Source organism: Arthroderma uncinatum, assembly GCF_011692745.1.
Source record: "Arthroderma uncinatum strain CBS 119779 chromosome Unknown scaffold2, whole genome shotgun sequence".
NCBI lineage: Eukaryota > Fungi > Ascomycota > Eurotiomycetes > Onygenales > Arthrodermataceae > Arthroderma > Arthroderma uncinatum.
In genome coordinates, this window is record NW_022983864.1 from 3,085,003 (window position 1) to 3,097,683 (window position 12,681).

At 50.4% G+C, this 12,681-nt stretch overlaps 5 protein-coding genes across 5 annotated transcripts; 2 read left to right on the top strand and 3 right to left on the bottom strand.

Moving 5' to 3' along the window:
* On the bottom strand, positions 1–1,170 carry GIQ15_02907 (SWIRM domain-containing protein; the record flags this gene model as incomplete). Its single annotated transcript, XM_033550324.1, has 1 exon — positions 1–1,170. The coding sequence occupies one exon, from the start codon at positions 1,168–1,170 to the stop codon at positions 1–3; it is 1,170 nt and encodes a 389-aa protein (XP_033407485.1).
* A 2,920-nt stretch (positions 1,171–4,090) lies between these two features.
* Positions 4,091–4,646, top strand: GIQ15_02908 (uncharacterized protein; the record flags this gene model as incomplete). Its single annotated transcript, XM_033550325.1, has 4 exons — positions 4,091–4,186; positions 4,236–4,372; positions 4,426–4,473; positions 4,532–4,646. 4 exons carry the CDS (start codon positions 4,091–4,093, stop codon positions 4,644–4,646), a joined length of 396 nt encoding a protein of 131 aa, XP_033407486.1.
* Positions 4,647–6,488: 1,842 nt separating this feature from the next.
* On the bottom strand, positions 6,489–9,435 carry GIQ15_02909 (tryptophan--tRNA ligase; the record flags this gene model as incomplete). The annotated part of the gene is made up of 10 exons (XM_033550326.1): positions 6,489–7,000; positions 7,057–7,175; positions 7,230–7,345; positions 7,408–7,488; positions 7,574–7,831; positions 8,336–8,496; positions 8,554–8,978; positions 9,065–9,112; positions 9,206–9,318; positions 9,382–9,435. 10 exons carry the CDS (start codon positions 9,433–9,435, stop codon positions 6,489–6,491), a joined length of 1,887 nt encoding a protein of 628 aa, XP_033407487.1.
* A 395-nt stretch (positions 9,436–9,830) lies between these two features.
* On the top strand, positions 9,831–11,240 carry GIQ15_02910 (purine nucleoside phosphorylase I, inosine and guanosine-specific; the record flags this gene model as incomplete). The annotated part of the gene is made up of 7 exons (XM_033550327.1): positions 9,831–10,026; positions 10,074–10,200; positions 10,300–10,379; positions 10,441–10,505; positions 10,573–10,775; positions 10,843–11,122; positions 11,199–11,240. 7 exons carry the CDS (start codon positions 9,831–9,833, stop codon positions 11,238–11,240), a joined length of 993 nt encoding a protein of 330 aa, XP_033407488.1.
* Positions 11,241–11,336: 96 nt separating this feature from the next.
* On the bottom strand, positions 11,337–12,382 carry GIQ15_02911 (nucleolus protein required for cell viability; the record flags this gene model as incomplete). The annotated part of the gene is made up of 3 exons (XM_033550328.1): positions 11,337–11,717; positions 11,971–12,118; positions 12,177–12,382. The coding sequence occupies 3 exons, from the start codon at positions 12,380–12,382 to the stop codon at positions 11,337–11,339; spliced, it is 735 nt and encodes a 244-aa protein (XP_033407489.1).
* Positions 12,383–12,681: the final 299 nt, after the last annotated feature.

Consider the following 12,681-nt stretch of genomic DNA (forward strand, 5'->3'; position numbering starts at 1 on the left):
CTAGAGGTACTTCCTAAAATGCTCCTCTGCCAACCACCCAACTCTCTCGTATGCGGTCCACAGCTTGCTCGCCTTGTTGACGTCGATCTTACACGCCTGCTGGGCATCTGTCTTGCGGAATTCCTTGCCTGCTTTCAATGCATTGACTCTCGCCTCGAAGATGCGGCGTTTGCTGGCCAGGTAGCTTGCACAGGACAAGCGTAGAGTGGCAGCGAGGCTGACCTCTGCTGGTTCGAGGGCATGACGGTCTGGGTCAGCTGAGAGGTCGAGCAATTGGCCCTTCCAATCGGCCTTGAGCCCCTTGGTGTTGCCGCGGAGTGTTTCAATTGGCGGGGAATAGTCTGGCAACAAACGGTAATCCGTTTCATCGCGGTTTGCGCCGATCACCCGGGTTGGCTTCGGCAAGGGGTCGAAGGAGTCTCGTGGCTTAAATTTGGGGGTCGACTTGGGCGAACGTCGAGCACGAGGCGGGCGAGAGGGCTTGGATATACCGTTTGAAGACGAGGATGAGCCACCGGGCGAGCGTTTGGATGGAGCAGGAGCAATCTTCTTGAGTTTGCTGGCCGATGAGGACGATACGATGGGCTGGTACTGTTTCATCATGGCGAGCTGCCGGTCTAGACGTGCGCGTTCCTCTCTGGCATATGCGGCTCGGTTGGCGTTGTACTGGGTGGTGATCCAGGACCAGAAGTAGAGATAGTCACCACGACTCGGCGGCTGGACCTTCTCTGGCAGTTTGGAGGAGTTGGCGGCGATGTGTTCGTCGATGTTTGCGACGGTGGCCTCGTCCGAGCCGAAGAGTGGCTCGTCGTTGGGGATGGCAGGCGCAATCTCGTCTGAGCGAGGGAAGAGAACTGGATCCCGGCTGTTGATGTTGTTGCCGGCCGTGCCGCTCTCTCTATCGACGGGCTCGTCCTCGTTGGGACGCTGTTTCTTGTTCTCGACGTACGGAGTGACGGGTGGCGATGGCAGGTCCATCATCTCTGATTGCTTTCGTTTGCGCTCGTCCGAGATTGGCGGGAGTATGTTTGTTCTGGTGAAGGAGGACTGCTGTGAGACGCAGGGGGAGAGAGTTCGGTTGAAGGAATCGTGGGGCTTTGGCTCTGGAGGAGACATCAGGCTGGAGACGGGAGGTAGGCGATTCATGGTGTTCACGCCCTTGTTCCGCATGCGTCAATTGGTAGTAGTACTAGGGCTGTCTGGTCTGAGATTGCGTTCGACAAAGCGGTGGGCTGGTCGCTGACGAAGCCGAAGCGATGGTGATGGTGATCTGCTGGATGGAGGATGGAGGATGGAGGGAGCGAAGAGGAGGGCGGAGGGCGAGGCGCGGTGAAGATATACCCAACGGCCAGATGGAGGAGAGCGCCGATGACCCAAAGGCAGGTGGAAGTCAATGGAAGGCGGGTCTTGGCAGTGACGGAAGGCGAGATTTGTCAGGTCGCGCTAGTCTGCTTTCGGGTGGGTCTCGTGTGGCCGTGGCGAGGACGGAGATAGCGTAAGTCCGATATCAGAGTAGACTGGTAGACAGTGGACAGACAGAGACAGAGCGTAGGGAGAGTGAAGGAAGAGTCAGAAGCCGGAGTAGAGGGTGCGGAGTCTTTATAAGACCTGTATCGACCAGCGAGTGACCGGTGACTGGTGACTTGGTGACTGGGCGGGGAGCAGGCGAAGCCGTGGATTGCTTGTATCAAAATTACGGGCGCTGTTTTTGCAATACGGCTGGCTTAGCCTTAGCCTCCTTGCTAGCGAACAGTCCAGTCAAGAGCGTTCGCGTTCTGGCTTCGTGATGCGCCGTTTGGACAGGAGAGGCTTGTTTGCTTCGCGGACACGGGTTCGCTCTCGCGGGTTGAGTTTGATCTGAACGGTTGTTATCGATAGTAAGCGGGAGGCAGGCAGAGCAGAACCATGCAGTGGACCGTGACGAGCGGAGGAGAAAAGGGAGAAGAAGGAGAGAGTGAAGAGAGGATGTGGCTGTTATATAACCAGCGGTTTCTTTCTTCTTTTCTGGTTCATCTCTTTGATCAGCCCATGGATCGCTGACGCCCATGACCACGAACGAGTACCACCACCACGGTCCCAGGCGGCTAAATCAATCTCATCAGCGATCTCTCACTGGCCCCCCCGCCCAACAATTAACTGCAAAGGCGGACATGTCTAGACGGAGCGCCATACTCCGGCCGTACCATACATACGGACATACGTAAAATAGCCCCTTATGTACATACTAGGTAGACTAGGGCCAGGCTGCCGTCAATCGCTAGTTCCAGCATGTTCTACTGTGTTGTACCGCGCGCTGGAAGAGGATGTGTTGTGGTCTGATTGATCAATTGAGACAACGCGTCCATTGATGGCAATTGAGACAGGGCAATTGAACGCTGACTGCCCATTGACTGCCTTGTCGTCTTCTTCTTTTTCTGCTTGTGCTGGCTCAGAAGTAAATAAGGGTGTGTGAAGCGAACAAGAGTAACCCTAGCCTCATCCCCCTGTCAATGTCTTATGTCGCTGTCGACCCACACCCGCTTCAGCTGGAGCCTGGAAGCCCTGGCCTTAGCCTCCCTGCTCGTCTGGCCGCTTGGGATGCGGCTGACAGGGTAGGATATCAGCCTATCTGCTTATCTTTCAAGGAGTATTTCCACAGCCATGCATCGACAGTATACTCGACACTCTACTCGACGGTCAGCAATTGATCAAGAAACGTGCTGAAATAAATCAATTGACGGTGACAGAACTATACTTGCGATGATCACCAACAGACTATGGATCGCCCCCATCTCCATGCCCCCATGTAAGTCACAAGCCAGTGGGGAATGACTGCTGATGAATGACAAGCGAATTAACTTTGCTCTTATCTATCAGAAGTCAGTATACACACTATGCCTTAGCTGACTGTACACTTGAACGGTGAGTAAACAGAATATACGTGTAAAGAAGGGCCATCGCTGTGGATAAAGGGGCGAGATAGGTGGTAAGGATGTACAGTAGTTACCTGACTGCTGCCCAACGCTGAAGAAGGGAGGGACATATCTCAATTGACTAATCATCGCACCGTCTCTCGTCTTCTCTCCATCGTCTTTTCTCTCCTTACTCTCTTCTCACTCGCCATCATATCATGACCCGGCCGTGTGATGTGCCCATCGCTTCCAGGCTTCTCAAGGCGTCTCGTCTCGGACACCCAGGGAAGAGCGCCTGAAGCACCTGCAAACGGCACCTCGCCGCCATTATTGGCCAGCTCCCGGGTCAGAGTTCCAATGCATGCATGCGCCCGCCCCGCAACGAACATGTACATACGCACTCGTTGCTTTTTCCTCCTTTCTCTTTTCCCCCGTTTCTGCTTTTTTTTTTTCTTTTCTTCTTTTCTGCTTCTTCTCTCTCTGTTTGTTGTGTGTATAGGGCTTGGGCCGGGACCTTGGAAACTGTGTATCGTGGTACGGCGCAATACAGGTCCATGCCACGTGACGCATGCCAGCATTCCACGGATCTCGACAGAGAGAGACGTCATGGACTCGCGGAGATTTCACTGGCATGGTGTCATTATAGCGGTCTACAGGTAGACATAACCAGCCATACGGGTAGACATAACCGGCCGTCTCCTTGCGCTGGTCTGGGGGGGCGTCCTCGAGCCCGTCCTTGAGCCCGCCGGTGGTGATGGCCCGAGTGCAGCTTGAGTTTTGCGGGGTGCGTCAAGACGAGGCCCCTGGGATGTCAGAAAAAGTACCTTAATTTATCCTTATTTTGGGTTATCGATAAGCGTTATCGATAGCACTACTCTACTACACTCTAGACTACACGACTATCTACACGATGACTGCTGCCTACACACTATACTACGACTATAGTCAACTGCACGGCACAGCTAAGCTGCAGAGGTAGATCTGAATAACCAGGAGATCTGAATAACCAGCGTACATCCTTCTAAGCAACAGCAAGAGGATGACACAGGATGAATAACGGACGGCAGTCCAACATGATGATGACCAGCCGGGTTCTGTCTTCCCTGTAAAAGTCTTTCTTGCTCCTGAGATGGACAAGGCTCGTTCAACAACCCTAAATTCAGCATCAACAAACATACCAGCAGTCGCTATCAAGTCAAATGCATCTCCCAGGCCTTATGGTACTGTCCATGGAAGCCACCGCACTCGCACTCCCTAGCCCGCAGGACTTGGAAGCCGTTAAAAATAAAAGCCTTGTATGAGTCCCGTCCAGCCCCTTTTTGCTCAAATATTAACACTTACTAGGGTCCTAGAATCAATAAAGTTTCCGCTATATACACCGAGTCTACCTGTTCACGCGAAAGCACACCCGAAAGCATTGTTCAAGGCATTCTATTCCTTCATGAGAATTCAAAGTGCACAAAAGTCGATCCTAAGCCAGGGTAAGTATCTATGCAAATAATAGTGGCTGAAGGTTTCGTGCTGACGGCCTTAGTCCCATCTTTGTCTACGCGGATGCCGGTATGACATGCGAGGCGTTTGGGTATGTCTTCTCTCGTTTCGTTTAATCCGTATAATGTCGACTAACGATCATCTTGTAGGGAGGAGCGCTGCAATGGAAAGTCGAACCAGTTCCGCCTGGAGCTCAATGCTTGCCAGCCCGTCCCCGGCGAGACTAAGTCGTTTCAGTGCATTAAAGAGTCGAGCAAAGCATAGACTATTCTTAGCACAGGTGGCAGCAGGATGTCGTATCTGCTAGTGTATCTACATCTTCGTTTATCTCTTACATGTCTATTAACTTGACTATCCATGCTATACTCCGTATATTTTCCTGATAAGCATGAGGATAATGCTACCAGATATCAATCCCACGTTCATCCCACGTTCACAATGTAGCAGTCGTCCATAATATAGCAGTGATGTCGAATGGATGGTATGTCTACACTCTTTACTCCGGACCAGCGCTAAGCTGCAATGCAAGGATCATGATCTACGAACCCCGGTGCAGCCAGGGGCCGCGGGCTGTACTGAACTCCTAGACTCGACGCCTCCAGACGCCCCAAAACATCGCCGTATGTACGGAGTATATCAACCTCGCATTGCCTCTCAATCAACCCCCGTCTTTGCAACAACCCCTTCACATGCGATGATGCTCTGATACCATTGACTAATCACATAGACCCTCCTACACCTTGTTCCTGATCCAGATCCTGATCCAGTTTACTCACGTACGGCCAGGAAAAAGCAAACATATCAGGCCATGTCCCCCTCCAACCCTCCAACCCTCCATCAAAACGGACCAATAATGGCAGCCCAGCGACCGCTCGTTCGCTACTCGCCGTCTCGTGAAGGAGTCAGGCGCTAGATGATCCCTCCCTCGTCTCGTCCTTGTGCTCCCTCTTGGGCATGGAACATCGGTCGGACTCGCCCGCCCGGGGACTCTCCGCATGGACGGTCATGTTCTACGGACGATACACGATGTACGACGGCATGCGGCGCGGATGACCAGCGATACTATACTTAAACTATGCATGGATAGGCCATGGATAGGCCATGGGGGGAGGATGGGTGGCGCATCCCATTCGCATCACGCATCCACGCTCGAACCCAAGCATCCGTTTCCCCCCCTTCTTCCCTTCCCTCCCGTCGTTTCGTTTCTCCTGTATCGCCAGGCCCCCGCAATTCGATACCAACTAACCGACAAACTCGAAAGACCAAGGGGAGTGTTCGTTTGCAAAAAAGCCGACCTGACGCTTTGATGACGACGGTCGTAACTCTATCACTCATGCTGAGTCACAGTCCCATGCTCGAGGATGGAGTTCAAAACCATTTCGTCTCCATAATCAACTTAATTCTGGCGGATGGCGGGGGGTTTAGTTGGTTTGATGTTGATACTGGAAGTGTGTGTTCGATGCTGCCTGATATTAGGGTGTTAATATCGTATGTTTCGTCCGGTATTACCGGAGCGAGCGAATGGGCGTGGGAGGGCAGACGTCATCTCGCATAGCCTTTCGACGTATTTTCGGTTCGCGATATCAATTTAATCGTCTCGGGGATAAGAGAGCAAAAAAGATGAAGGGACGACCGCGGCGAGCGGCGAAGGCAGAAGACAGGATCTGAGGAGAGATGGTTGCTCCGATCGTACGACTCTATACCTGATCAATTTTAATGAACCGGACAAAAATCAATTGAGGAAAACTGTTGCCTGTGGACGAATTTGTCATCAAGCGGACGCGTTCTCTCCGATGGAGCATTGGGGCCCAAAATTTGGGCGTTTGGCCGAGTTTGAATGACAAGTGGTGCATCTTCAAGGCAGACACGATCTCGACTTGATTCAAATTGCAGTGCCCTGTTGAGATCTGGACTATGACCGGGGTGCGATTTTTCTTCGTGAGTCAAAATGCTAATTGAGAAAAGTCTATGCTGGTAATATACAGATCCCCTCTCGGAGGCCGAACGGGGATAGCGACGAGTGGAGGCACAAAGGGGCAACTATCTAATTAATGCAAATTAATGTACAATGTCAAAAATGAGCCCATACAAAGCGAGATATTCATGTTACAAGAGCCCAATTGCTTTCTTGACTTGCTTCATCGTAATATCTGCGTTTGCTGACGCTTCCTCCGCGCCCTTGCGAGCGATCGTATCCAGGTAGCTCTCGCTATCCGACGACCCTGACGAAGCCATCTTCCCGTCTTCATCCATAAGCTGGGTGTAGCGCTCTCTGATCGGCGATATCAGCTCAATGAGCTTCTCGGATAGATCTCCCTTGAGCGCCTTGAAGCTAGCTGACTTATACTCTGATGCAATGTCAGACACAGACCGTCCGGAGCTCGACGGCCCAGCCTTGAGGCCTTCAAGATGGCTGAGCATTTCAAGAAGATTGGAGACACCTGGCCTCTCCTCTGGCTCGTAGGTGATGGTTAACTTAGAGTCTGTCAGTGCAGTCCTGATTTTATCCCGGATCTGCCGCGGCGTATCTGTGAGGAGGATTCGGGATTTAGGATCGGTATGGGACTTGGACATCTTCTGTTTCGGATCTTTTAGAGACATCACGCGTTTTGCGGGGGCTAGACATTCCAAATTAGTATACGGCGTATATAGATGCTGTTCCTAGGTAACTCACAGATCAATGCCTCTGGAACGGTGAGTATAGGTCCGTAAAGGTGGTTGAACCCGTTCGCTACCTCGCGTGCAAATTCAATATGTTGCTTTTGGTCTTCTCCCACAGGTATGTAATTCGCCCTAATCGTCTATCGTTAACAGTGAACCCTTGAACAGGAGGAGTAGATGACGAACCGATGGACTAGTACATCCGCTGCTTGTAGGACGGGGTATGAAAAGAGGCCGAGTTTTAGACGAGCTCGTGCGCCAGACTCTTCGAGCGTCGAGTCCTCGGGTAGCTGGAGTTTACTCTTGATATAAAACGTTAGCTAGTACTCAATTGACGGGTTTAATGAAGAAAGGAAACACACACCTTCCACTGTGTCATCCTAGATAGATATCCCATCGATGAATTCGTGCTCAATATCCACATCAGCTCCGAATGCGCCGGTACCTATAGACCCCCAAACGTCTGTTCTCAGCACAATTATCCCAACAAACACAGCACAGTCGAGAGAATAGGCGTATATAGAACGAACGGCAGATTGATAGAATATTGTGGCCCTCTCCGGCTTAATCCCCACTGCTAAAAGCACAGCAAGTGCTTGTTTCCGCCATTGTCGCAATTGCGCAGCGTCTTTCGGTATCGTGAGCGCGTGTAGGTCGACGATCGAATAAATCAGCTTCGTATCTGGCTGGGAGGTCTGCTGTAGGTCTACCCATGCGCGTAGCGCCCCGAGGTAGTTACCTAGATGCGGAATGCCGGTGGGCTGGATACCGGAGAAGATGACGGCATTCTCTGGGAGTGAAGTTGAACTTGTAGAGCAATATCGAAGCCATTGGGAATTAGAACTAGTATAGTTCAGACGAGTGCATGGTATATAACGCCTGCAGCTTCTCAGAAACGTCTTTTGAGGAGCTGAGGTGAACATTTTGAAGCTTCGTGTCGTTTTGCAATGTTGAACTTGACATTTTGATAGAGCTTCACCTGTCACGTGGCAGGGGCTAAATTTAGACCCTGTTTATATTGATACTACAAGAGTGAAGGCTGCTAAGTAGAATGTCTTATTGAAGAGATAATGGTTTCCTTCCCCGTCTGGAAAGCTGAGTTCCGGAACTACAGACGAATAACTGACTAACGACCAAGAAAAACCTTGATAAGTATACAATTCCGGATAATGATCTAAAAACGGCTAAAACGGAGAGCAATAAACCATCCTATCTCGGGTGCCATATGTTACAGATTAATAGATAGCAAAAAGAAACAAAAGCGTAGTATACACATATCATCCCTTTCGTACCTCCGTGAGCGGAGCTCCAGTCCTTGTCTGTGATTCCCTTTCCAACATGCTGGCAATGGACTCTGGGAAGTGGGAGCCCTTCTTCGATCCAAATTGCGCAAGTTCCGCGTCGAGAGCTTTCTCAAGACTTACCGCGGCCTCGTCCATCTCCTTGCCAACATCTATAACACGGAATTAGCACTAAAGATTCTCCAGATAGAGGATGACAATAAACATACCTAGAGACGTATGCTCAAACACATTCGCCTTCATACCCACACCGTGGAAGGCATGCTTTCTCAAAAACGCCAACCACAACTGGACGCTATCTGGATGGCCGTCCTGAAGCTGTACCAGTCGTCGACAGGTTATACGTTCAAAGTTCTCCTTGCTCTTCGCGTGAACGAAGGGACTTCGTATGACTGTCCATCGCTCAACTATGCGTGGTAGCGGCACCGGGCCCGTGGCAGGAATATTAAGGTAGTAAGCAGCACGGAGCGCGAAATCAGCGAAGAATTCGACATGACGTGCGCTGTACGAGCGGAGCTGAAGGTTGCAAACTGGTAGACAGTATTCTAGTTTCCGTTTAAGGGGTTTCATATACGCCGCTTGGACGGCTTTGGGTAGGCGGAATTTGGATTTGTAGACATTTATTCGATCTTGCCTATATTTCGAACTGTGTCAGCGATATGGAACGGAAATGCGTAGTTCTTTGCGGCCTGTCATTGATCGCAGAGCAATCAAGCTTACCATTCTTTCGGGTCCGTAACTGGTTCAGATTCGGTGAAGACTTCTCGCCTATTGATTGCATCTCGTGGTTAGCCTTCCATGTCAACCGTTTTCTATATTTGCGGCCGGGGCTCTACGGGTCCCAGCCCGCTGAAAGCTCACTTTATCTCCGGCATTGCGGAATCTGGCCCTCCATTCTCTTTCTGTATAGCTGCTAGAAACTCTGGAGGTATGTCGGAGGAGATTGTAGAGACAGGACGGAAGAGATTGACGACCTGTTGGAGAACTGCAGTCAGCCATTGAACCACCCTGAGAATTCCGGAGGAGGCGAGACCTACCTTGACTCGTTTTGTGGCCCCTAGCACAGAGCGGAACGACGACGGAGAGAACATCGTGGAAGTGTAGTTGCGTGTTGGCTGCTAATCGACACACTCTCGCTGCGTCCAGCCGACTTTCTCTTGCCATGATTTTTCTCCCAGACAAATCGTGAATATTATGTAATCAACGACCCAAACCGCCAGCCAATGGGGGCAAAGCCCTGGGTATTTGCTACACTTGCGGGGAGCTCCGTGGATTTTGGTTTAGGTTGAGATAAAATATATAAAAACCCCATAGGGCCCCTTCGTTGTGGGATAGTATTCTTATATTCTTCATATTTACCCAAAGAGAGAGACTCACGCACTGTTTACGGGGACTAGAACGACCTGCGGCTCGTACATTTTGTGCATCAATTAGTAACCACTAAACGGGGAAAAAAGGACGACGACGGAACGAGTGGCAGATAGCTATGGCAGAAGCATCAGTGTTTGAGCAGGCACAGGTTGCCGTAGAATACCTCAGGCCTCAGCTTCCCGAACCTCTCCAGAAACCTCGAATTGCCATCATCTGTGGCTCTGGTCTTGGAGGTCTCGCTAATACCATAGATGCAAAGACGAAATGTGAATTTGACTATGGCTCGATTCCGAACTTCCCTACTTCCTCAGGTGTGTAATTATCGTCCTATGGAGTGGGAAGGGACTTTATTTCATAGCCGCCCTCCTTTCAGATGCCTTGGTCTTACAATATGATATGTATCTAGTTCCGGGCCATTTGGGAAAACTTGTCTTCGGATTCATGGGATCTGATATTCCCGCTGTGTTGATGGTTGGGAGAGCCCAGTAAGTCTATTCAACACTATATTATGGCAGAGGGGTGGTTGGAAGATATGGATGTGAGGACTTGTGAACAAGTTGTGATGGGGTACTGACCATCATTAGTTTCTACGAGGGCCATTCTATGCAGAAAATTACGTTGCCAGTACGGATGTTTAAGCTCCTTGGAGTTGAGACAGTGGTTGGTAAGGATATAACTCATAAAGGAGCCTTTTGATTATTCTAGCTAAGTGTGGATTCTTGCAGTAACAAATGCATGCGGCGGACTGAACCCCGACTATGCTGTGGGAGACGTGGTCGTGCTTAACGATGTATGTCCGCCTCTCCACAACTCCAGACTGCCCATGATTTGCTGCTAAGTAACTCTTCCGGCTGCAGCATTTATTCCTCGCCGGAGTTTCAGGGGCACACCCCCTGCGTGGGCCAAATGCCGAGGAGTTTGGAGTTCGATTTCCACCACTTTCCGATGCATATGATTTAGAACTGCGCCGAACAGCACATCGAGCCTGGAAGAAAGTGGTGCCCGCAGAGTCGAAGCGACGCATCCATGAAGGAGTATATGCATTCTGTTCTGGCCCAAGGTGAGGCTACAGACCTCACGTGATAGTGTCTAGAAGCAGACAGCTAACTTGTGCATGAATCGCGCAGCTTTGAAACTCGCGCGGAGTGTCGGATGATGAGGATGTTGGGCGCCGATACGGTTGGCATGTCGACTGTTCCGGAGATCATTGTGGCACGGCATTGCGGGATGAGGGTGCTCGCCCTAAGCCTTGTCACGAATAACTGCGTTCTGTCACCGGCGCCTCGTGGAGATGACCGTCTGCTTCAAAACTCGACGGCGAAGGAGCTCAACACTATAGTTGATGAAGGCAAGGCCAACCATGAAGAAGTGCTGGAAACCGGCCGAGAGGCAGCGTCAGACATGCAGGTACGAAGCAACTTTCTTCAACTAGCCCAACACCAAGTAGAGCCAATGATAGCTAACCGTGTTACCCAACCGACAGAAACTGGTCTCACAGGCGGTTGTGGACATGTTTGCTTGCTGATCAGCAAGCCGAGAAACCTGGCGTTGTGAATTTACCCTTGTTATCAGGCCGCCATCTCGGCTATGTAAAAGTCTAGATAGAAGAGCACATAAAGTATCACTTCATGGGTCTCGCTCGTTTTGCTTTCAGCTTTTGGTAGTACGCCTTCTTTCCGCTCGTCTTGGCCTCTTGAATTTCAGCATACTTGCGTTTGAATCGGCCACTCTCCTTCTCGGCAGCCATTACTTCTTCTGCGAAATTATTCTTGCGCTCTTTCTTGGTGATTCGTGCACTGAAGAACTCTGTCGGCCCTTCGATGATGGTACCAACCTGAGAGTACTCTGGTATATTTGCCTTGCCGTTTTCCTTCTTGTAGTGACGGTGGGGATCGAGGACCGACCTCATACGAAGAATCTGTAGATCCCGTTTCAATTCAGGAGTGACCACAGTTTTGGGCAAATCGAACCACTTTGGCCCCGAGGTAGGTTTTTCCTTGTTCTGTGAGACAACTTGTTAGTATGTTGTCTAATCTCGACGAGAGCATGTTTGAGGTGGGGCATGGAAGAAATGATTGCAAGTATCGAGCGTTGTTCAGAGTAACTATGATTAAAAGAAACTTTCATGGAAGCAGCATAGCCCAAGACGGACTACTAAATCTGCATCAAGAGCACATGGCTTGGGATAATTTTTCCTCATAACGAACTCGAGTGCGGGAACCAGGGTAGACTGAGAAGATGAGATGACGGCTTACCTTGACAAGTGGCTGCTCGATGGTGCGGATAGTTCCAGCAAGCTTCTTTGCCGACTCGGAAACCAACCTGGATTTGTCGACGGTAGCAATATTATTTGACTGCTGTACATATGGCTGAATTGTTTGCTTATGATTTAGATTTGGCACTCTGCACGAGGTTATATTAGTATATGTAAGTTAGAGATAGAAGTCAGGTCGGTACACACCTTGGCCGTGACGAGGAGTCGTCGACCTCTCCGGTAGCGAGGGAGACAACTCCATCCTCGTCCTTCTTACCGGAGCTCCCAGACACCTTCCGCAGCCTTTCCTCGGCCTCTAGCAGAAGGTTCTGGATCTGTTCCTCAGATAGGTCCGCATCGTCGTCGTTCTTTTTCTTTGGAACGGGGTTCACGACCACCACTTGAACAGACATTATGTTGGGCTAACCGTCTTTATGAAGCTCGAGAAAGTATCAAGTAGCTCGACAGGCCATCTCTCTTTCTTCCCGCCCCTTTTTTCCTGTTCTCTGTGCGAGAAGTAGAATTTTCCTGTTGATATCAAAGAAAAAGGAAAATTTCTGTGGGCTCAAGTTAAATAGAAAGTCAAGTCACGTGGTCCCTGCCATTGCCCAATGAGGGAAAAGCCACTTCACTTTCTTCTTCCTCTTACTCTACTTACTCTTCTCTCCTTACATCTCTACTTACTCTACTTTTCAGACAGTAACGTGTGTTA